The sequence below is a fragment of the Aquarana catesbeiana genome, linkage group LG09 (genome assembly GCF_042186555.1).
Source record: "Aquarana catesbeiana isolate 2022-GZ linkage group LG09, ASM4218655v1, whole genome shotgun sequence".
Classification (NCBI taxonomy): Eukaryota; Metazoa; Chordata; class Amphibia; order Anura; family Ranidae; genus Aquarana; species Aquarana catesbeiana.
This window is the reverse complement of record NC_133332.1, coordinates 81370317-81396650: the sequence shown is the minus strand read 5'-3', so window position 1 is coordinate 81396650 and position 26334 is coordinate 81370317. Positions and strand designations below refer to the sequence as shown.

The following is a 26334-nucleotide window of genomic DNA, read 5'->3' as shown; positions in this document are numbered from 1 at the left end:
TAAACTGGCAGTAACGAACACAGAACTATATGGTGTTAAACTGGCAGTAACGCACACAGAACTATATGGCGTTAAACTGGCAGTAACGCACACAGAAGTAAATGGCTTTAAACTGTCAGTAACGCACACAGAAGTAAATGACGTTAAACTGGCAGTAACACAATCAAATAGACGGTGTTCAACCATCACTACACTGACGCTATCTGAACTGTCCCTACTCTAGCTATACACTAATGTCAAGATTACTGACACGGTCTCACTACACTACACTGAAACTATATGAGCTGTCCCTACTCTACACTAATGTATGTATGAATGACAGGATCTCACTACACTACAGTGAAACTATCTGATCTGTCCCTACTCTAGCTGCACACTCTGCAAAGCTGAATGATGGTCCTCCTCACTACACTCACACTATCCCTAGACTGACACTAAACTAATATTCTACACTGACAATTGAAGCAAAATAGCACAGTATAGCACACTAACTAACTGATAGCACTGAACAGAGCCCTGTTCTGTCTCTCTCCACGACGAAATCACACTGAAAATGGCTGCCATTGAAAGAATACTATTATACTGTGGGGCAGGAATGAGCCATGATTGGATAATATCATGATGACAGTGTCCAATCATGATTCTGACAGTGCTCTTCAGCCAATCAGGGCTTGCAATTCATTGTTCAGTGCCGCAATGCATTGTGGTCCGTTCGGGTAGCCGAACAAACGGTTGAATGAGCTTATGCTTGAGCCGAACCGTTCGCCTATCCCTACTTGGATTTAGTCCATACAAGTGCCCTCAAGTGACTTGCTATGGGGCACTTGCAAGAGAGGAGAAGCCAAGAGCACCAGTGGGGGACCTCAGAAAGGAGGTTCAGGGCTGCTCTGTACAAAACCATTGCACAGAATAGATAGGTATTATGTTTGTTATTTTAATTAAAAGAAAACAATCAAAATTGAGCCTTTATAATCACTTTAAGGGAATTTTGTTTTACATTTTTTTTGTTTATATTTAGTGTTTTGTTTTTAGCCCTAGTATGTTATTTGAGGTCTTTTAGATAGGTGTGAAAAAGATGCAAAAATAGCACCACGAGAAATTACAATTTTGTTTTATGTACAGTTATTTAATGTTTCTTAGCATAGATCAAGCAAACACAACAAAAATTTAAGATAACAGTAAAACAAAAATTGTGTTTTTTTGGTTTTTTGGTTTTGTTTTTTCACTTTTTTGCATGCACTTTGTTTGACAAAAGCCCAAAATAGCAACATTTGCAGTTAAATCTATTTGCACATGCTTGTGGTTGTGCCCCTAAAATTTTCTAAAGTGACAATGTGGAATTTTGTTTTCCCTGATTGTCCAAAAGATAGTGTTGCTATATCTATTCTTATTTGAAAACCACATCCTAGTAATAAATAATATTGTAACAATTGCTCCACTTGGGACTTTAAAGGTGTTATACCATTAACCATAAAAATTACATTGTTAAAACAAGATTTTTATTTACCTACATTATGACAAAATTGTTCAAAAGTTGCAATAAGGCCTCTTGCACACCGATGCCTAAAAACGCCATGATTTAAGGGAATCAGGCTTTTTTTTTCTAAACCAAATGCCATCCATTGAGTATAGATTAGTAAACAAATCCCACAAAAATCTGTGTTGCTGGACAGTATTTTACTCACATATGTGCATAAATGCACATACTGTATATCAGGGGTGTTGCTAGGTCTCCAAAAGCAGCGAAGTAAAGAAAGGTCATACAATTGGGCCGGCATACACATGTATATACAGTAATATACATGTGTGTGTGTGTTTGTATGTATATATACAGCATATATATATATATATATATATATATATATAGTATCTCACAAAAGTGAGTACACCCCTCACATTTTTGTAAATATTTTATTATATCTTTTCATGTGACAACACTGAAGAAATTACACTTTGCTTCAATGTAAAGTAGTGAGTGTACAGCTTGTATGACAGTGTAAATTTGCTGTCCCCTCAAAATAACTCAACACACAGCCATTAATGTCTAAACCGCTGGCAACAAAAGTGAGTATACCCTTAAGTGAAAATGTCCACATTGGGACAAAAGTGTCAATATTTTGTGTGGCCACCATCATTTTCCAGCACTGCCTTCACCCTCTTGTGCATGGAGTTCACCAGAGCTTCACAGGTTGCTACTGGAGTCCTCCTCCACTCCTCCATGATGACATCACAGAGCTGGTAAATGTTAGAGAATTTGTGCTCTTCCACCTTCCATTTGAGGATGCCCCACAGATGCTCAATAGGGTTTAGGTCTGGAGACATGCTTGGCCAGTCCAGCACCTTTACGCTCAACATCTTTAGCAAGGCAGTGGTCATCTTGGAGGTGTATTTGGGGTCGTTATTATGTTTGAATACTGCCCTGCGGCCCATCTTCTGAGGGGAGGGGATCATGCTCTGCTTCAGTATGTGGTAGTACATGTTGGCATTCATGGTTCCCTCAATGAACTGTAGCTCTCCAGCACTCATGCAACCCCAGACCATGACACTCCCACCAAAATGCTTGACTGTAGGCAAGACACACTTGTCTTTGAACTTCTCATCTGGTTGCTGCCACACACGCTTGACACCATCTGAACCAAATATGTTTATCTTGGTGTCATCAGATCAGAAGACATGTTTGCGGGCTTTCTTGTGCATCATCTTTAGAAGAGTCTTCCTTTTGGGATGACAGCCATGCAAATCAGTTTGATGCAGTGTGCGGCATATGTTCTGAGCACTGACAGGCTGACCCCCCACCCCTTCAACCTCTGCAGCAATGCTGGCAGTACTCATACATATATTTCCCAAAAACAACCTCTGACTATGATGCTGAGCATGTGCACTCAACCTCTTTGGTCAACCATGACGAGGCCTGTTCTGAGTAGAACTTGTCCTGTTAAACCACTGTATGGTCTTGGCCACCGTGCTGCAGCTCAGTTTCAGGGTCTTGACAATCTTCTTATAGCCTAGGCCATCTCTATATAGAGCAACAATTTTTTTTTCAGATCCTCAGAGAGTTCTTTGCCATGAGGTGCCATGTTGAACTTCCAGTGACCAGTATGAGAGAGTGAGAGCAATAACACCAAATTTAACACACCTGCTCCCCATTCACACCTGAGACCTTGTAACTCTAACAAGTCACATGACACTGGGAAGGGAAAATTGCTAATTGGGCCCAATCTGGACATTTTCACATAGGGGTGTACTCACTTTTGTTGTAAGCGGTTTAGACAATAATGGCTGTGTGTTGAGTTATTTTGAGGGGATAGTAAAGGTACATTGTTATGCAAGCTGCACACTCACTACTTTACATTGTAGCAAAGTGTAATTTCTTCAGTGTTGTCACATGAAAAGATATAATAAAATATTTACAAAAATGTGAGGGGTGTACTCACTTTTGTGAGATACTGTATATATATATATATATATATATATATATATATATATATATATATATATATATACATACATATATATAATTGTTACATATCTGAGTGTGAATCCCCCCTCAGGAGTGTGCTACATAAAGAATGCAGGGCTCAATTGTGCCCATCTATGCAGCCTCACCGGTGCCCAGCAATGCAGCCTCACCAGTGCCCATCAATGCAGCCTCATCTGTGCCCACATCTCAGCCTTACCAGTGCCCAGGAATTCAGCCTCATCAGTGCCCAGTAATGCAGCGTCAACAGTGCCCAGCACTGCACCCTCCACTGTAGTGTCCTCTGTCCCTTACACCCCACACTGTAGTGTCCTCAGTCCCCTGCACCCCCCCCTGTAGTATCCTCTGTCCCCTGCACCCCCCACTGTAGTGTCCTCTATTCCCTACACCCCCCCACTGTAGTGTCCTATGTCCCCTCCCCCCTCCCCCCCACTATAGTGTCCTCTGTCCCCTGCACCCCCACTGTAGTGTCCTCTGTTCCCTGCACGCCCCACTGTAGTGTCCTATGTCCCCCCCCTCCCCCACTGTAGTGTCCTCTGTCCCCTGCACCCCACCTCACAAACACACACTGTGTAGGTAGAAATCTCCTACTTTACATAGGTGTACAGCAAGCAGAGCAGCAGCAGAGATCGCATCATAGGGCTGGATGGGGGCCGGAACTACTAAAGTAAACTTTTCACATTAATAGGCTGGTGATTGGTTGCTAGGATCTCCAAGCAACCAATCACCTGCTGCTTAAAGTAAAAAGTTAGTATAGAGAAAACAAAAAGCCCAAAGCCTGAAGCTGCGCTAGAAATAAAAAAGAAAAAATAACAAGTAGTGAATACGTTTCAAAATAAGTTAATTAAAGCTGCCAGCACCCGAAAGTCTAGTATCAAACTCCAAAAGTACATATATAAACACAAAAGATGCAGCGCTAGAAATAATATATGAAAAAATTGTGACTGAAGAAAAGTAAGGCAGAGTCTCATAAGCATATCAGCATGTGATCAATGGTGAAAAATTCATATAAGGCATAATCTAGTGAGCAAGGGTGTAGGTTGGCCATGAGGTTCAAATGTGGCAACAATCACTGAGGTTTCAAGAACAGAAACAAAACTAAGCATACAGACCACGCCTCTTCAAAGTGCACACATAACAGTGCAAGCTGCATGAAAGCTTTACCATTCAGCAAGCGGACAGCTTCTTCATCTCATGTCATCAGCTGCTTATACCTGGCTCTGTTTTGGACACAGTTTTTTGTTTCATATTCCCGAGAATTATCCACTGCTAGCTGCTGTTCCGGTATTGTGCCTTTAGTTTTGGGGAGACCAATTTCCCTGAGCTGGGTGAAACTGCCGTTACAGCAGTCATTGCCATCTCGTAAGTGGATTATAATACTCACCTAGAGGGTGAAACTACACGGAAGAGTTCCCTTTCTTGTTTCTGGTTTCTGGTTTCTTGCATCTTCGCGGATGGGTGTTTTTCCTTGTTCATTCATGGACTAATACTTTGATGGGACTTTTCCTTTTTGCATTTTTCACATGTAAAGTTTTATATATGTCTTTGTATTATTGCTCACTAGATTATGTCTCATATGAATTTTTCACCATTGATCACATGCTGATATGCTTATGAGACTCTGCCTTAGTTGTCTTCAGTCACAATTTTGTTCACATATTATTTCTAGCGCTGCATCTTTTGTGTTTGTATAAAGTAAAAAGTTAACTCCAGCAGTTCCCGCCCCCATCCAGCCCTGTGGTACTGTCCGCTCACCGCTGCCCAAGGAGGAGGACAGTGGTGAAAATGTCCATGGGACGGGTGCCCGCATTCAGCGTTAGCGGGCCAGGTTCGGGCCACGGGCCGTGGATTGTCGACCCCTGCCCTATAGAATCTGGGTTATGGGCCCCAGATTCAGTCTATAGCCCCAGTAGCCACCCCCTAGCGACACCACTGCTGTATATGCGTGTAAGCACACTCATGTATGCATACACGTGCAAAGGCAGAAAGATGCGTTGTGATCTGATTTGTACAGTCAGTCAACATCAGACAGGAACTATAGTTAAAGACCTGGCAGCCCACTTTTATTAAAAAGAAAAAAACAAAGTTCATTAACTTGCCCACGCTGCTTTAAGAGAACAGGATCTATTTTTTTTTAGTGTAAGAAACACACTAGGAGGGTTTTTTTTTTTTGCAACCCAGTGGACTGAACGAAAAAAAACTGAAGAGCTCAAGAGGAGCCGCTGTACTAACTATCCGATGTTAATACATCGATCTCCCCACAGGGGGACGCCCCCCACCGGAACACACCGGACCAGCCATTGGCTGAGAATGCTAATTGGATGTCAATAGGACATTTAGCTGGCTTCTGTTGAACCAGCTGCCATACACATGGGCCACATATGTCGGCCGAGGTTAAAAATAAAATATTTCCCCCACTGTGTATATATACATACGGTATATAGAAGTGCAGCAGGCAGTAGGTGCACTACTCAATGGGGATGTCAGCAGTAGAAATTTTCCAATGTAGTTTAATCAATGTCAACATTTTAGCGGGGCACAGCCCACCTTTCTCAAGTTAAATATGAATAAATATTAATTATGCCTGGGAAGTTGATGGCTGAGGACAACATACAACAGATATACTATATATTATATACACAATAGTAATACTATTTGAAAAAACAGCATATCAGTAATTTCACTATTTTATTGATCAACAATTACATACTTCATTTGATTATAGTCACAAGAAAGTTTCACACCATTGTTTCGGTTGGTCACTGCCCACATTTCTTTATGCTATTTGAGCCTAATTACTGGGGTATAGCCTAATAAATAAAGCAACATAAACCTTCCCTGCAATTATATGAGTTTGTGAATCACTGTAAGCAATTCGGTTTGCCAAAATTTGCATAGAATCATGCTGATTAGACATGTGCACTGCCAAAAAATGTGTTAGTTTTCGTTTTAGTTTAATTCGTTGAGGGGATTTTTTTTTCGTTTTTCAGGTCATTCGTTATGATCGAAATTCGTTATTTCAAATAAATTCATAAAAATCTGAAATTCAGAAATGCTCAAACATTCGAAAATTCGAAAATCCGAACATAAGAACGAAAATCCAAAAATAAGAACAAAAATCTGAAAATTTGAAAATCCAAAAATGTGAAAATCCGAACGTTCGAAAATCCAAAAGTTTGAAAACTCGAAAATCAAAAGATTCAAAAGAGCGAAAACCTGAAAATAAGAATGAAAATCTGAAAATTCAAATATCCAAAAATTCGAAATTAACTAACTAACTTATAAAAACTAACTATTAAATTATAGTTATTGGAATTTCCTTTAAAATTTGGCTGTTAGTGAACGTAAGGAATACGAATTTATCCAAAGTTATGAATTATCCGAAATAATGAATGTAACGAATTAATAATAATAAATAATTTTAATAATAATAATTTAAAAAATAATAAAAAATAATAAAAAATAAATATAAGTAATAATTAAAAAAAATATTATTATTATTATTTATTATTATTAATTTGCTACGTTCCATTCATTTAGATGCGGCATTCGTTATTTTGGACAATTTGTAACTTCGAATAAGTTTGTATTCGTTACGTTCACTAACAGCCAAATTTGAAAGAAAATTCCAATACCTATAATTTAATAGTTAGTAATAGTTATTATAAGTTAGTTAGTTATTATTTTGGATGTTCAAATTTTCGAGTTTTGGAATTTTCGGATTTTCATCATTATTTTCGGATTTTTGAATTTCAGATTTTTGTTCTTTTGAGTTTTCGAATTTTATTTTTTTTTTAATTTTTGAAATTTCTGAAAAATTTGTTAAACGTGTTTCTGTTAATTAGAATGTTTCCGAATTAACACATTTTTCGAATTTAGTCGAAAAACAAATTCGGAATGAAACAATGCTGATCCAGTGCCTGGATATTTGACACAGATCCAGAGGTGTAACTAGAACCTTCAGTTTCCTGTTGCAAGAAACCATGAAGTGCCCCCCTGACCCCCGGCCGAAGACCCTTCCCTCCAAGCCCCGTGGCATAACGCCAGAGTCAAGTGCGACCTTTGCGAACCTGATAGTTCCACCACTGGTGTCAGTAGTTTTTTTATTTTTTTTTATCATGTTTTACCATTTTATTTATTAATATTATTGTTATTATTATTATTATCCACTTGCTTACTGGGCACTTAAAGCCCCTTCCTGCCCAGACCAATTTTCAGCTTTCAGCGCTGTCACTCTTTGAATGACAATTGCGCGGTCATGCTACAGTTTACCCAAATTAAATTTTTATCATTTTTTTCACACAGATAGAGCTTTCTTTTGGTGGTATTTAATTGCTGCAGGGTTTTTTATTTTTTGCTACATAAAACAAAAAGGCTAAAATTTTGAAAAAAAACCCCAAAATTTTTTCATAGTTTGTTATAAAATTTTGAAAACGGGTAATTTTTCTCCTTCACCAATGTGCACTGATGAGGCTGCACTGATGGGCACTGATAGGCTGCGCTGATGGACACTGATAGGCACTGATAAGGCAGCACTAATGGGCACTGATAGGTGGCACTGATAAGCACTGATGAGGTGGCACTGATAGGTGGCACTGATGGGTGGCACTGATGGTTTGGAATGATGGGTGGCACTGAAGGGCACTGATAGGTGGCACTGATAAGTGGCACTGATAGGTGGCACTGATGGGCACTGATAGGTGGCACTGATGGGCACTGGTAGGTGACACTGATAGGCAGCAGTGATTTGTAGCACTGATTATTAGACACTTGGCAGCACTAGTGGGCATTGATGGGTGGCACTGTGGGCACTGGTAGGTGGCACTGGTGGGTACTGATAGGTGGCACTAGTAGGTGGCACAGGGGGCACTGGCAGGTGACACTGGTGGGCACAGCCGTGGCTTTTTTACCGAGCTTCAGTTTACATCACGTGATCAGCCATCATTGGCTGACAGCTGATCATGTGGTAAGGAGCCGGGATCGACCCCTTACTCGGATCTGTGATCAGCTGAGTCTCATTCTCGGTGATCACAGAGTGCGTTGCCAAGACTGTGCTTGCTCAGGAGGATGTCCATGGACTCCCTCCCGGCAATTAAGGCCTGCGCTGCAGCCGTCTTTCGGCTATAGCACGGGCAGCAAGTAGTTAATATTTTATTTTTTTACAATATAATTTTTTACTATTTTTTTAGGAGCCCTGTTGAGGGGCTTTGGTGAAATGTCAGGGGTCTAATCAGACACCTCTGATGTTCCACATTTCAGACAGAGAAAGGAGATTGAGGACAGAGCCCTCAATCTCCTTCTCTGCAGCCTCAGCTGCACAGAATGAATGGACAGGAATATCTCTGTTTAAGGCTTACTGTTCATTCACAAACTGAAGCATAGTAAACACAGTTTACTATGGCTCAGTTACAGTATGATTGAACAGTCAGTGATTGGAACTGATTACTGACTCTGTCTATTCAGACAAGGAAGGTGACAGTAAATGACATGTTTACTAATCCCCTCCCTGCTCTCCATCCTGACACATTCCCCGCAGATGGGAGGAACTTGGCAGAGCTGCAGGGGATGAGGGGGGCTGGAAGAGAGCACAGGGGCCACAAGGCAGCAGAAGGAAGCAGGATAGGAGGGGCAGCGGGGCTGCATATACTATAGAGGAACTGATCCCCTCCATGTTCCTCCTGCAGCCACTGAATGTCTGCGGGAGAGAGAGGAGAAGAAGCGGGTATTCAGCAGACAGGAGTAACAAAGAGCGGATCAGTTCCTCTATATGCCACCCCACCCCCCTCCTATCCAGGTATACAGGGAACTGTACAATCCCCCTGAAGGATGGGGCCGAGTTACAATTGTGACCCCCGTATTTATGCCCCTGCACAGATCTCTGATTTGTTCTGCCAGCTAAACCAATCTGCTTGGTGGGAAGGATGCGGGGAGGAGCCAGGAGCATGTTGTGCATGTGCTCCAATTTTCTTTTAACAGAGAAGTGAAGTATACAATCAGCTGCGGCTGAAGAAGTGTACAGAGGTGTACAGAGGACACTGGCAGTATACATAATGAAGGCCAAATGGGGGCAACATTTTGTGGGGCTACCTGGAAGCATTTTATAGCAAACGTGTTTTTATTTATTTGAGGATACAAATACTTTGCAGTTTTTCGTTTTTCCAGTATACCAAATGCAGGTTACATGGAAATAATCTGAATTTTGAAGCAGATCTTCTGGTCAAGTTTGGCCTTGTTCAGGGATTTTCTCACTACTGTTAGTGAGAACTGGTAAAATGAATACTATTTTGGTGGGACGTGATAGACATGTGCCTTTTAAACCTACTCAACCTGTATAGAATAAATATTGTATGTTATGGGATTCATTTTATTTTCATTTAAAAACTATTTGTATTATTTAAAAAAAGGTTCTTCAGCTCAAACTAATCCTACTATAATTATTACAGATGGGACAACTACTATTAATGACCCAACAATTACTGGAGCTACCACTACAGCATCTACTGAAGCTACTACTACAATAACTACTGATGCTACTACTACAATAACTACTGATGCTACTACTACAATAACTACTGAAGCTACTACTACAATAACTACTGATGCTACTACTACAATAACTCCTGAAGCTACTACTACAATAACTACTGATGCTACTACTACAATAACTACTGATGCTACTACTACAATAACTCCTGATGCTACTACTACAATAACTACTGATGCTACTACTACAATAACTACTGATGCTACTACTACAATAACTACTGATGCTACTACTACAATAACTACTGATGCTACTACTACTACTACTACTTCTACTGCAGCACCAGTTACTACCTCTGCAGCTCCTACTACCACTGAACTACCAACTACCACACAGCAAACTACTACTTTGGCCCCAACAAGTACTACTGAAGCCCCAACAACCACGCCAACTTCTACTACTACAGCACCAACTACTACTGTTGCTCTTACTACTACTGCAGTGTCAACCAGTACTGAACCTCCTACTACTACAATACTGCCAACTACTGATACTACTACTACTACTTCTACTACAGCACCAGTTACTACCTCTGCAGCTCCTACTACCACTGAAACACCAACTACTACTGTTGCTCCTACTACTGCAGTGTCAACCAGTACTGAACCTCCTACTACTACAATACTGCCAACTACTGATACTACTACTACTACTTCTACTACAGCACCAGTTACTACCTCTGCAGCTCCTACTACCACTGAAACACCAACTACTACTGTTGCTCCTACTACTGCAGTGTCAACCAGTACTGAACCTCCTACTACTACAATACTGCCAACTACTGATACTACTACTACTTCTACTACAGCACCAGTTACTACCTCTGCAGCTCCTACTACCACTGAAACACCAACTACTACTGTTGCTCCTACTACTGCAGTGTCAACCAGTACTGAACCTCCTACTACTACAATACTGCCAACTACTGATACTACTACTACTACTACTTCTACTACAGCACCAGTTACTACCTCTGCAGCTCCTACTACCACTGAAACACCAACTACTACTGTTGCTCCTACTACTGCAGTGTCAACCAGTACTGAACCTCCTACTACTACAATACTGCCAACTACTGATACTACTACTACTACTTCTACTACAGCACCAGTTACTACCTCTGCAGCTCCTACTACCACTGAAACACCAACTACTACTGTTGCTCCTACTACTGCAGTGTCAACCAGTACTGAACCTCCTACTACTACAATACTGCCAACTACTGATACTACTACTACTACTACTTCTACTACAGCACCAGTTACTACCTCTGCAGCTCCTACTACCACTGAAACACCAACTACTACTGTTGCTCCTACTACTGTAGTGTCAACCAGTACTGAACCTCCTACTACTACAATACTGCCAGCTACTGATACTACTACTACTACTTCTACTACAGCACCAGTTACTACCTCTGCAGCTCCTACTACCACTGAAACACCAACTACTACTGTTGCTCCTACTACTGCAGTGTCAACCAGTACTGAACCTCCTACTACTACAATACTGCCAACTACTGATACTACTACTACTACTTCTACTACAGCACCAGTTACTACCTCTGCAGCTCCTACTACCACTGAAACACCAACTACTACTGTTGCTCCTACTACTGCAGTGTCAACCAGTACTGAACCTCCTACTACTACAATACTGCCAACTACTGTTACTACTACTTCTACTACAGCACCAGTTACTACCTCTGTAGCTCCTACTACCACTGAAACACCAACTACTACTGTTGCTCCTACTACTGCAGTGTCAACCAGTACTGAACCTCCTACTACTACAATACTGCCAACTACTGATACTACTACTACTACTTCTACTACAGCACCAGTTACTACCTCTGCAGCTCCTACTACCACTGAAACACCAACTACTACTGTTGCTCCTACTACTGCAGTGTCAACCAGTACTGAACCTCCTACTACTACAATAACTACTGAATCTACTACTACAATAACTACTGAAGCTACTACTACTACTACTTCTACTGCAGCACCAGTTACTACCTCTGGAGCTCCTACTACCACTGAACTACCAACTACCACACAGCAAACTACTACTTTGGCCCCAACAAGTACTAATGAAGCCCCAACAACCACGCCAACTTCTACTACTACTACAGCACCAACTACTACTGTTGCTCTTACTACTACTGCAGTGCCAACCAGTACTGAACCCCCTACTACTACAATACTGCCAACTACTGTAGCTCTTTCAACAACTACAGTACCAACTACTACTGTTGCTCCTACTACTACTGCAGTGTCAACCAGTACTGAACCTCCTACTACTACAATACTGCCAACTACTGATACTACTACTACTACTTCTACTACAGCACCAGTTACTACCTCTGCAGCTCCTACTACCACTGAAACACCAACTACTACTGTTGCTCCTACTACTGCAGTGTCAACCAGTAATACTGTAGCCCCAACTACTACAGCAAATCCCACTACTACTGCAGTTTCAACAACTACTCAAGCCCCAACTACTACAACATTGCCAACTACCACTATAACTGGTATTACTACTCCTTTGGCTTCATCTACTACTTCTACTCCCACTACAACTTTAGCACCAACTACTACTGCAGGTACAACTTCTACTGCATCAACTACTACTGCAACAGCTACAACAACAGCAACTCCAATTAGTACTACTACTTCAACAACCACTACATTAACTACTACTGAATCTCCAACTACTACTGCAGTTTCCTCTTCCACAACAGTATTAACTACGACTGTTGTCCCTACCACTACTGCAATACCAACCACCACTGAAGGCCTAACTACTACAACTTCACCAACTACTTTAACTATTACCACTACTCCTTTGGTTTCATCTGCTACTTCTAACCCCACTACAACTTCAGCACCAACTACTCCTGCAGGAACAACTTTTATTGCTTTAACTACTTCTGCAAATGCTGCAACTACATCAACTCCAATTAGTACTACAACTTCAACAACCACTACGGCAGCATCTACTACAGCCCCCAGTACTACTGCAAATCCGACCTCCAGTACATTAGTAACTACTACCACTGCAGTTTCAACCAGCACTGAAGCCCTAACTACTACAACATCACCAACTACTATTATAACTGCTACTACCACTCCTTTTACTTCAACTACTTCCACTGCTCTAACCACCACTTCAGCACCAACTACTACTACAGGTATAACATCTGCTGCTTCAACTACGACTGTAGCAGCTACAGCAACAGCAACTCCAATTAGTACCACAACTTCAACAACCACTACATCAGCTACTACTGAGTTTCCAACTACTACTTCAGCTCCCTCTTCCACAACAGTATTAACTACGACTGTTGTCCCTACCACTACTGCAATACCAACCACCAGTGAAGGCCTAACTACTACAACATCACCAACTACTTTATTTATTACCACTACTCCTTTGGCTTCATCTGCTACTTCTAACCCCACTACAACTTCTGCACCAACTACTACTGCAGGAACAACTTCTGTTGCTTTAACTACTTCTGCAAATGCTGCAACTACATCAACTCCATTTAGTACTACAACTTCAACAATCACTACAGCAGCATCTACTACAGCAACCACTACTACTGCAAATCCCATCTCCAGTACATTAGTAACTACCACCACTGTCCCTACTACTACTGCAATTTCAACCACCACTGAAGCCCTGACCACTACAACATCACCAACTACTACTATAACTGCTGCTACCACTCCTTTTAATTCAACTACTTCCACTGCTCTGACCACCACTTCAGCACCAACTACTACTGCAGGTATAACATCTGCTGCTTCACCTACTTCTGCAGCATCTACATCAGCAACTACATCTACATCAGCAATTATTGCTACAACTTCATCAACCACTACATTAACTACTGCAGTTCCTATTACCACAACAGTATTAACTACTGCTGTTCCAACTACTACCAAAGTGCCAACCATCTCTGAAGCCCTCACTACTATAACACCACCAACTACCACTATAATTCTTACTACTACTCCTTCAGCTTCATTTACTACTTCTGCTCCCACTACCACTTCAGCACCAACTACCACTTCAGAAACAACTTCTGCTGTTTTAACTACTTCTGCAGCTTCTACAACTACAGCAACTCCAACTAGTACTACAACTTCAACAACTACTACAGCAGTTTCTACTGCAATACAAACTAGTCCTGCAGCTCCAACTACTACAGCAAATCCCACTACCACCACATTAGTAACTACTACTCTAGTCCCTACTACCACTGCAATGTCAACCACAACTGAAGCCCTAAGTACTGCAACATTGCCAACCTCTGCTATAATTGCTACTACCACTCCTTTGATTTCAACTACTACTGCTTTGACCTCCACTTCAGCACCAACTACTACTGCAGGTACAATCTTTTCTGTTTCAACTGCTTCTGCAGCAGCTATAACAACAGCAACTTCATTTAGCAATACAACTTCAACAACCACTACACCCACTACTTCAGCAGTTCTAACAACTACTGCAGTACCTACTACTACAACAGTACCTACTACTACTGTATCCACCACTGCAATGCCGACCACCATTGAAGCCCTTACTACTTTAACATCACCAGCTACCCCTATAACTGCTACTACCACTCCTTTGACCTCATCTACTAGTTCTACTCCCACTACTGCTTCCACACCATCTACTACTGCAGGTACAATTTCTGCTGCTTTAACTTCTTCTGCAGCTACTACAACTACAGCAACCCCAATTACTACTTCAGCATTAACAACCACTACAGCAGCATCTACTGCAACACAAACTAGTACTGCAGCCCCAACTAGTACTGTTAATTCCACTTCCACTACATCAGTAACTACTAATTTAGTCACTACTACTACAGTGCCAACCACCACTAAAATCACTAAAACTACTAAATTACTACTCAGGTACAACTGCTGCTTCAACAATTTCTGCAACAGCTACAACAGCAGTACCAATTAGTACAACTTCAAAAACCACTACATCGACTATTACTGCAGTACCCACCACCACAGCAGCATTTCTTATTACTGTACCCACTACTGCAATGGCAATCACCAGTGAAGCCATTACTAATACAACATTAGCAACTACCACTATACCTGTTACTACCACTACTTTGGTTTCATCCACTGCTTCTGATCTCACTACTACTTCAGGAACTACAAGTACAACTTCTGCTATTTTAACTTCTTCTGCAGCTGCTACAACCCCTACAGCAGCATCTACTGCAGCACAAAGTAGTACTACTACTACTGTAAATCCCAATACTGCAATGCCAACCACAACTAAACCCCCTACTACTACTACAACCTCACCAACTACCATTATAACTCCTACTACTACTCCTTCAACTTCATCTGCTACTTCTGCTCCCACTACCACTTCAGCCCCAACTACTACTGCAGGGACAACTTTAACTTTAACTTCATCTGCAGCTGCTACAACTGAAGTAATCCCAATAAGTACTATAACTTCAACACCCAGTAGAGCAGCATCTACTGCAGCACAAAGTAGAAACTGCAGCCCCAACTACTACTAAAAATATCACTTCCACCACATTAGTAACTACTGCTGTAGTGTCAACCAGCACTAAAGTCCTAACCAGTACAACATCGCCAACTACCACTATAATTTCTGCTTTCACTTCTTTGACTTCTACTGACTAACTACTACTGTTACTCTGACCACAGCTTCAACACCAACTAACACTGCAAGTACAACTTCTTCTGCTTCAACTAATTCTGTAGCAGCTACAACAACAGCAACTCCAATTAGTACTACAACTTCAACGCCAGTACATCAACTACTACTGTAGCTTTAACTAATACTGCAGTGCCAATCACTACCACAGCAGTACTAGTTACTACTACTGTACCCAATACTACAATGCCAACCATCACTGAAGCCCTTACTACTAAAACATCACCAACTACAAATAACACTTCTTTTACCCCTTCTTTGGCTTCATCTAGTACTTCTACTCCCACTTCAGCACCAACTACATCTGCAGGTATAACTTCTTCTGTAGCTGCTACAACTACAGCAAACACAATTAGTACCACAACATCAACACTACAGCAGGGTCTACCACATCACAAAGTAGTACTGCATCCACAACTATTACTGAAAACCCCACTTCCACAACATTAGTAACTACTACTGTTGTCCCTACTACTACTGCAGTGCCAACCACCACTAAATCCTTAAACACTACAATATTGCAAACTACAAATTTTAGTGCTACTGCTACTCCTTTGACTTCAACTACTGCATCTGCTCAGACCACCACTACAGTATCAACAACTACTGTAGGTACAGCCTCTGCTGCTTCAACTACTTCTGCAACAGCTACAACAGCAACTCCAATTAGTACTACACTTTCAACAATAATTATAGCGGTGACTACTTCCACACCAATTAGTACTGAAGCCCCAACTACTACTGCAAATCCCACTATCACTATATTACTAACTACTTCTGTTGGCTCTACTACTATTGCAATTGCGATTTGAAAGCGCTGATGTGTGAATGGCAAATCGCGGGACTTGCATTTGAGATGCTATTCATCTTGAATGACACCTCAAATCACGGCGCTGGTCTGCGGCAATTGTCGTGCGATATATCGTGCTGCAATCGCAGGTACAAGCATCGCGGGAAGCATGTCGCCCCAAGAAAGGTTCAGGAGCTACCGTATTTATCGACGTATAACACGTGCCGGTGTATAACACATACCTCAATTTAAGAGGGAAGTTTCAGGAAAAAAAAACTTTTTTGTGTGCCCATCTGCAGCCTGTTGTGTGCCCATCTGCAGCCTGTTGTGTGCCCATTATGCAGCATGTTCTGCACCCATCTTCCCCCTCAATGCAGCTCACCATATCTCGGATGAAATAACCAAGCCATCATCTGTTTCCTCGCTCTCAGTTGGCAGTCACATACACAGTCCCACCTCCGCCATCGGCATTGGACCAGCTCCTGTGATAGACAGAACACTGGTCCAATGCCGGTGGCGGAGGCGGGACTGTGTGTCGGAGAGCCGAGTGGAGAGGAGATGATGGCTCTGTGATTTCTGGTGGCACTCATCCTTCTCCTTCCCCTCCGAGGTATGCTGTCGGAGTATAACATGCACCCGCGATTTCCCCCTATTATCAGGCGGAAAAAGTGCTATACGCCGATAAATACAGTATTTTTGGCAACATGCTTCCCGTAATGCGTGTTGCTGTGAATGCAGCATGATTTATCGTGCGACAATCACGGCAGACCCGCGCCGTGATTTGAGGTGTCATTCAAATGAATGGCATCTCAAAGGCGAGTCCCGCGATATGTCGTTCACACTTTGGCGCTTTCAAATCATGGGCAGATTCAAAACGCTGAAGTGTGAATGCAGCCTTAAACCAAAAGAATGAGTGCCTGACCAAATTTATAAAGAGTCCAAAACAATTTGAATGATTCACACAAGGCAGTCAATGTGTTTCAGAGGCAAAACACATTCCCCCTTCATCAGTGTTCAGTAATGTCTGCAAATGTTTAAAAGAGACATATGGCCAAAGCTTTCTTGGTCATATTTCTTTTCTGGATCACAGGAGTGCACTCATTTTTGCTCCCCTGTGACCCAGAATCAGCCTGCTGTCAGCTGACATCACAGAGCCACTCAAGGCTTTTGAAGGATGCTGACCATATTGTTAGGATCCACCCAGATGTCTAATAGACAGCCAGCTTAACCTCTCAGTGTGCTGCAGAGAGTCACAGCCAGCTGTTCCCACTTCCACCCGAGCCTGACGCTGTCAGTCAATGATCTCTGCTCCAGGAAGACCAAAAACTGAGCAATCAATGGTCATATAATTGCTCACATCTCAGGCTTAGAGCCGGCGAGGGACAGCTCCAGCATTAGACTGATTCTGCAGTATGATGGTGAGTAAGTACAGTATGTTTATTTTTTTACAAGTCCATGCTTTTCATTTTAAAAAAAAATTCAGGGAAATAGATGCCAGAGGAATCCTAAACTTACTGTTTGCAAAGAAATCAGATGGGGCATAATTGTGTCCCATCTGATTCTATTGCAATCAGCAGGTTTATTATTTCTCAGACATCTTCTTCGCCAAGTTTATTCAAACATTTGTAAACATTACTGAGCCCTGATGAAGGGGGAGTGTGCTTTGTCCCCGAAATGCATTGGCTTTAATGTGGATTATTAAAATTGTTTTGGGCTCCTTTATGAATTTGGACTGGCACTCCTTTATTAGGTTTAAGCTCTGAGATATGCTTCTGGGTACCCATTGGAGGGTAGTCCTGGTTGCATGTGAGCCCACTAATCAGAGCCAGTGAGCTTTTCAAATAATTAGCATCCTTTCCTTCACTACTCTGTATCAGTAGTTATTGATACAGTGCCAGCACCTCTTAGATGTATTTCCTTCAACCTTCATACTCTTGCCATTACTGATGCACCAGTTAGAACTACAACTTAAAGCGGAGTTCCGCCTAATTTTTTTCTTTTTAAAGTCAGCAGCTACAAATACTGCAGCTGCTGACTTTTAAATAAGGACAACAATCTGTCCAGGGCGCGCCCGCGATATCGGCACCCGAAGCCGCCCTGTCCCTTGGCTCTCGGGTGGAGGTGCTGCCATCTTCAGTAAGGGAATCAGGAAGTGAAGCCTTGCGGCTTCACTTCCTGGTTCCCTACAGCGCATGCGCGACTTGCTCTGCGTGATCCCACTGATCCCTGCTGTCTTCTGGGACCTGTGTGTCTCCCAGAAGACAGCAAGGGGGGGGGGGCAGAGAAGGTGCTGGGAATGGCATAGATACCCGCGGGTGGCTCGGCTATCTATGCCCGGAAGTGGGAGCAAAATACCTGTATTACCCAGGTATCTGCTCCCCCCTGAAAGGTGCCAAATGTGACACCGGAGGGGGGGAGGATTCCGAAAAACGGAGGCTCCATTTTTGGGTGGAACTCCGCTTTATATACAATTTATTGTAGCTTCTCTTGCATTCAATAAGTTACTAACTAGTTCTACATATTCAACATCTTCAGCAGTTTCAGGGGCTAGTAATGCACAAACTATTTTGACAGTGCCTACATTTGCAGCTTTTACAACCTCTGGAGAATGGACTTCATTATTACCATTATAGCCCTGACTACTTCTAGAGTTCATGTGTTTTCAATTACTTTGGGAGCTTCTACTACTCCAGCAAGTGACACAACTCAAAAATAAAAATGAAAGTACAAAGTACAAATTATCACTATGGCTCTCACTATGCATGTTCTACTGCTACAATATCTCTAACTAATTTGTTACTGATATATTTCCTTCTTTGTTGCGCCAACTAAAAGTCCAGCATTCAACGCTCACACTGCTCTTACTTATTCTGCCACTGGTCTTTACCACTGATATAACCTACTATTACTATAACTAGCCCAGCTGCTGCTATGACAAAAACATCAAGTATTGCATTAAAATATAACAAAACCCAAGAACAGAAAATGTAATATATTGCAGCTTACTGGTCCTTAGATGTAGTGGCTGCATTCGTTTTAATTTTTCAGGCTAATAACATTTTCTACAAGTACAGAGAAATACCCGTTGACCATGTGTCATTGTGTCTTTTTGTGCACTGAAGCCTTTCTGATAATCTTTTATGAACTGCAATACACCTTCTCCTAGATGGTGCTTGTAGTCCAAATCAGTAGAACAGCCTAGGGGGACAATGATGCTTCTTGAAAAATACAGTAGAGTGAGTAAGCATTGTCCCCCTAAGACAGCAAGTGTGCAACTGGTAGGATTACCAGGTAAAAATAACAGAAACAAAGGGTCTAAAAAAGAAATACTAATGCTACCATCACATTTAGAGATTGTAAGAGCAGGTTCTCCATATCCCCTCCAACCCCTCAAATGGATTGATGGTATCACAAAAAAAAAAAAATCTAAAAAAAAACAAACCCTTTTTTAATCACCTAAAGCCATGGATGTTCCTGTCCCGAGTCTTCTCTCCTCTTCTGTTAACAGAAGGGGTTATTTTCTGGGTGTCTACATCACTGTTTGTGTGATGTAGATGCTTTCCATTGGCTGTCCAGAGGCAGGGTCTTCTTGGGATCCAGAAGAGGAGTCTGCAGAAGTGACATCAGTTCCAGAGGACTGTTCAGGATCAGCTGGCATGAGCACAGCTGTAGTGTTGGCTTAGCGTTTCCTCACATCTTGGATCGGCACCAGTGAGGGATCAAAATTGTGGGCTTAGGTGAGTAGATCTTGCTTCAAAAGGTAAGAAAAAAACCCTGCAGGATAGGTTTGTCTGGTGGGAGAGGGTCTTAATATTTACTTAGGAAATAGTTTTAATCTGCAATTTATTACATTTTGGTTATTTGTTTAAATTCTAAATAGTCATCAACAGCACTTTAACACGTACATATGCAAGGATGAATTAGCAATTACCCAAAATTCCAACTTTTACAGCAACACCAACTAATATTGTCACTACTGTTGTACTTCTCACTGCTACTTGTAACTTCGACTTTGGCTAACACTTCTTTTTCCACAGTAGGTGTATCTACATCATCTACAACATCCACAAGCTCTGGAGCTTCCTCTACTACAGCAACCACAACCACTGCATCTACTACAACTACAACTTCTGGAACCACCAGTACTACAACTATGTCTAGTACCAGCGGACAAGCAAATGCTGCTGCTGTATTATCTGACAATGTACAATGTAAGCAATTCCTCTACCATAATATTAATTTGTGAATGGCTTATCCCAAATACACATCAAAGTAACAATTTCTAGAAGCCAGTTGGAGATTTATATTCAGCAGATAGTCAAATAAAAGGCAGTTAAAATTTTCCTACTGCACAGGTACCATATATTTTATTTTACTTATTTTAAAGTGGAACTCGAGTCAAAACTTTTTTTCTAGTCCCAAAAGGATTGGGTATTCGTTGGAACCTATCAGTGGTTTTTAATGCTGTCTGTGTCACCAGTAGGGAGAGTCACTTTCACTGTTGAGGGAGATTCTAAAGCAAATGTAGAATTAAAAATTAGCACCTCTTACTAGTAAAGGAATCTTGTTGCTATGTTCATTGAACTATAATACTTACCATATAGTCACTGGAAAGGGAATGTATATTGGTTTTATACATATTTTGCCTCTATATTTATTATGGTCTTTCTTAAGGTGGGTGGAGCTTTAAGCACATTGTCACATCATTATTGCTAGCTATTTGCCCTATTTTGATAGAAATACTAATGTTTGAAAAATTCACATTTACACACACAGGCAATAAAATCACTGCAGCAACTCGTCCCTTTTAAATGGGAGATTTTAGCGAGAGTCTACCTGCCTGAAAGAATATGATTTTTTTTTTCACTTTCTCTTTAGCTAACCCATAGTGCTTTGGGCATGTAAAAATGTCTATGCTCAAAAAAACAAAACAAAAAAACAGACCCTTATAGTGGCCATTTAAAGTTCAATTCCAATTATGACCCCTTTGACCCCTCAGTTAGTGCCCTGTTGAGACCCTGATCTCATTCCACTCCTATTTGTGGCTCTAAAATACAATTAAAGTTTGTTAAACCTCTACACTTTTTCGTTGATTCCAGGTGCCTCAAGGCAGGATTTGTCATACTGGAAATAGTGTGGGTATGGGGTATTGAGGGAAGTCTCTTCCATTACTTTCCACCATCCCCAGGAGATTCTGGGACTTTCAATCGCCCTACCCCCATTCACACATCAACATATATGAGTATGGTGTAATTGAGGGATTTCTACACCTCATCCTATAAACAATGCTCTCAGTCGCTGTCAGATCTGAATAAAAACTTTACTCATATGTAGACTGATGACCTCCTGGGGGAAACCTAAGCTTTAAACTATTTTTATTCTTTCTTACAGTACCAAGTTGGGCAATTATCTTGTTTGGTTTACTGGCTGCCGGAATGCTGCTGGGATTACTTCTTGGGGTAGGTATTTAATTGAGTACCTTTGGGAAAATCAGGTTTGATTAAGAATTTAGAGAAAAGTTCAACCTTACAGAAATATATACTTTTGTTTTTGAGGGTTTCTTTGCTGTCCAAACATCAGGCTGGAGACAGAAGAGCAACGCCACTGTATTCCTTTACACTAAAACAGAAAGTCATGTCTCCCTTATGACTGGGCTATCTGGCTGAGGTTTATAAATGACAAATGTGGCTGGTCAGATTCATATACTCTATATGTAATTCATCTGTGTAATTAGTAGCTTGTGCTTGGAGTTCAGATTTAAAGCAAACCTGTGCCTGGCCCAATTCCCCAACTAGGTCTTCCTTTTAGTCTGCATACGCGCCATCCATTCCTATGAGTATACTGTACTAAGAGTGGCCTTAAGCAGACTAATGTACTAAAGTACTTTTCAAAGTGCAACTTTACTTGCAATGCCTATTTGTCTTTAAGAAATCAACCCATTTGTTATCTGTTAGCAGCTTTCTTTGTTCTCAGCTTAAGCTGCTTCTATGTTACTTAAAGCGTTTGTTAACCTAAAAAAAAAAATGGATCCCGTTCCCTTAACCACTTAAGTACCGCCCCATGCACATATACTGCGACAGGGCGGCCCTTAAGCGTGAAATCATGTACCTGTACATGATTTCTTTCTAGGGCTCTGGCTGTGATTGGGCACAGCAGGAGCCAATCAACGGGTCTGGCTGCCGCGATGGCCGCCGGATCCGCTGATCATTCACAGGAGAGGCAGAATGGCAGTCTGCCTATGTAAACAAGGCAGGCCACCATTCTGTGAGGGAGTAAAATAGAGATCTTGTGTTTTTGCTAAGCAGAAACACGGATCTCTGTTTTCCTCCAGTCACAGCATTCCCCCCTCAGTTAAAAAGTACTCCCTAGGAGCACAGTTAACCCTTTGATCGCCCCTGATGTTAACCCCTTTCCCGCCAGTGTCATTTATACAGTGACAGTGCATTTTTTTTAGCACTGACCACTGTATTGGTGTCACTGGTCCCCAAAAAGTGTCACTTAGTGTCAGATTTGTCTGCCGCAAATGTCGCAGTCCCGCTAAAAATCGCTGATCATCGCCATTACTAGTAAAAACAATAAAAAAAATAAAAAGTCCATAAATCTATCTCATAGTTTGTAGACGCTATCTTTTAACTAACTTTGAAAAAAAAACTTGATTTGAAAAAAAAAATTCTTGGATATGTACTATAGCAGAAAGTAAAAAATATAGTTTTTTTTTCAAAATTGTCGGTCTTTTTTTCTGTATAGCGCAAAAAATAAAAACCGCAGAGGCGATCAAATGCCACCAAATGAAAGCTCTATTTGTGGAAAAAAAAGGACATCAACAATGGGTACAGCGTCGCACAACCGCGCATTTGTCAGTTAAAGCAACACAGTGCAGTATCGCACAAAATGGCCTGGTCAGGAAGGGGGCTGAAGTGGTTAAAGCATGTTATACAGCACAGTGCTTGTGCTGTGTAATTTGGCCCTCTCTATCACCTGAAATACCTTTTTGCTCCTGCCATTGTCTGCCCTCCCCCTGTAAATGGACCAAAGTATATCATGGCTGCTGATCCATGACATCAGAGTCAGTTTACGTGCCTCTGTCATCCGCTGCTATCTGCAGCTCTCCTGTCTCTCCTGTGTCCTCTCCCCCCTCCCCTCCCTGCCTGTCAGCTCTCACTAGCACCCCTCTGCTCTCCTCCCCGCTGCTACAAAACTTTGTTATCTTTATACATCCCCTCTGTTAGATAACAACCTGTGTCGTAGTGCCTGTGCTTTATTAAAAAAAAGCAGATTTCTACCTGTTTTCACAGCGCCTCCCAGCACTCACGCGACTCCCGGCTCTCTCCTCCCTGGCTGACGTCAGCGGGGGTTCTCGGCCCCTCCCGCTGGAGCTGTCAGACGGGGAGAGGAAAGAGTCATGTGAGCACTGGGAGACGCTGTGATAACAGGTAGAAATCTGCTTTTTTTTTTTTATAAAACACAGGCACTAGGACACAGGTTGTCATCTAACAGAGGGGATGGTATAAAGATCAGATAGTGGCTTAACAACAACCACTTTAAGTATCCATTTTAAGAGAAAGACTCTTTAAACCATAAACCTTAGAAATGCAGCATGATTTGATGATAAGTCATTTACTACTTACTTATTTTGGTACCAAAGTTAAAAATCTATACTTTATTTTTATACAGATTGCGGGTTGTGCTCATTATGTGATATACAGAGTGGGGAGCTTCCCAAGCTATTCTACACACTATGGACGGTGGAGTCCTTCAAATCAACTAGCAGACCCAGAAGGGGGAGTAATACAACGGGAAAGAATTTGCTTTCCAAGACCAGAAGTCCAAAGAGATGAACTTGAGATGTGTGAAAGACCAAACCAGTGTGCCTAGACTACAAATCACCCACCAACAATGCAGTTATGTTTCTTACAAGATATTCATTCTTAAATGCATAAACCTCTCCATTGCAGACACAACCTTGTCTAGAGTACTGACATCCTATGGATTGGTAAAGCTGAAATGTTCACCCCGATTCAATGTCTTCTGCAGGTTCAGAACTTTCTTGCAATATTGATGCTCTAAGATAGAACAGGGCCACTTATGCCGCGTACACACGGTCGGACTTTACGGCAGGCTTTGCCCGGCGGACGGGATTTCGTCGGACAATTCGATCGTGTGTGGACTCCAGCGGACTTTGTCTTCTCAAAAGTTGGACGGACTTAGATTTGAAACATGTTTCAAATCTATCCGATGGACTCGAGTCCGGTCGAAAAGTACGCTCGTCTGTATGCTAGTTCGACGGACAAAAAGCCACGCTAGGGCAGCTATTGGCTACTGGCTATGAACTTCCTTGTTTTAGTCCGGTCGTATGTCATCACGTACGAATTCGACGGACTTTGGTGGATTGTGTGTAGGTAAGTCCGTTCATTCAAAAAGTCCGTTGTAAAGTCCGTCGAAAAGTCCGCCGGGCAAAGTCTGCCGTAAAGTCCGACCGTGTGTACGCGGCATAAGTCTACTACTTTGCTTCCAGCTGACCTGTTACAATGAAAGGGCAGCTACTGGGGTGATTTACTAAAACTGGAGAGTGCAAAATCTGGTGCAGCTGTTAATGGTAGTCAATCAGCTTCTTTTTAAACTTGTTCAGTTAGGCTTTGACAAAAAAAAAAAAAAAAAAAAACAAGCTGATTGGTTTCTATGCAGAGCTGCACCAGATTTTGCACTCTCCAGTTTTAGTAAATCAAGCCCTGTCTACATGAAGAGTTGTCCAATCTGAAAAGAATCATACTGTTCATAAATTACAATTGACTTGAGTCCTAAAAATGTATCTTTATCTGTAAATCAGACAAACCTACAGTAAATAGTAATATAATATAGATTGAATATAAAAATGAGTTCATTAATAATTCTTGTGATTCCATACCCTTCATTATTAACATCTGAAGGAAATCCAGAGAAAATGAATATGTGCTGGGAACGTTACAGTTCTAAATGCATGAAGCTTAGGGAAATGATTATGGAATGATAAACTTTCAAAAGTCTACATACATATTTTTCTGGAGTTCAACAAATGTATTCACATTAAGATGTGAATTTGAATGTGTAAGATGTTAGGACAGGTTTACGTTTAAAACTATTATTTGAAATACAGTCCAGTGTAATGTACTTACCCAGAACAAGCAAGTAGCAAGTGAAGTTGTAACTTCTGATTTGCATACTAGTTTGAGGTCTGTGACTTTGGAATAGGGATCAGTGGATCAGTGGATCCGTGGCTTATAGCATAACCATGCAGTCAAATGCATTGCAATTTTATTATAATTCAATTTTTTTATGTTTAAATGTGTTTATATTTATTAGATTTATTAGAAGGGACCAATTTATAAAGCAGTTTATAAAGCTGACATACCACTGTGGTCGAATGTATTGCAAATAATTTATGCTGAATTATTTATATGCTGAATGTGTTCATATTTATTAAACTAAGGGGTCTATTTATAAAGCAGTTGTATGTCCTAACTACCGTCACTGCTTTTTTATACTCCCGCACATGTATAAAGCATTGCTGTGTGTTTGTTAGATGCAAGGACTCTGAATCAAGTGAAGTCTCACTCATTATGATAAATGAAAAAAGTGTGCCAGGTGGCAGAGAAAACCTGACACGTTATACCACCTATCAGCGTATGTTCTCCAAATAAATAAATGTATTTATTTAGAAAATGTATTTATTTAATCTATAAATAAAACAAAATTCTCATGCACTGTGAAGTATTTGCAGCGATGTTCTGCGGTTTGTGGAGTGGACAGACC

General features: G+C 41.3%; 1 protein-coding gene across 4 annotated transcripts in view; it reads left to right on the top strand.

Moving 5' to 3' along the window:
- LOC141107851 (uncharacterized) overlaps positions 1-25210 on the top strand; it is a 37204-nt gene extending 11994 nt beyond the window's left edge. Inside the window, exons 3-7 of one of the 4 annotated variants that reach the window (XM_073598877.1) lie at positions 9922-11949; positions 12316-13821; positions 20583-20756; positions 21937-22004; positions 24220-25210. In XM_073598877.1, coding sequence (XP_073454978.1) covers positions 9922-11949; positions 12316-13821; positions 20583-20756; positions 21937-22004; positions 24220-24420 — 3977 coding nt within the window. In that variant the 3' untranslated portion in view covers positions 24421-25210. Of the gene's footprint in view, positions 1-9921; positions 13822-20582; positions 20757-21936; positions 22005-24219 lie in introns of all 4 variants that reach the window. The other 3 variants (XM_073598879.1, XM_073598878.1, XM_073598876.1) reach the window with 3 other exon arrangements.
- Positions 25211-26334: the final 1124 nt, after the last annotated feature.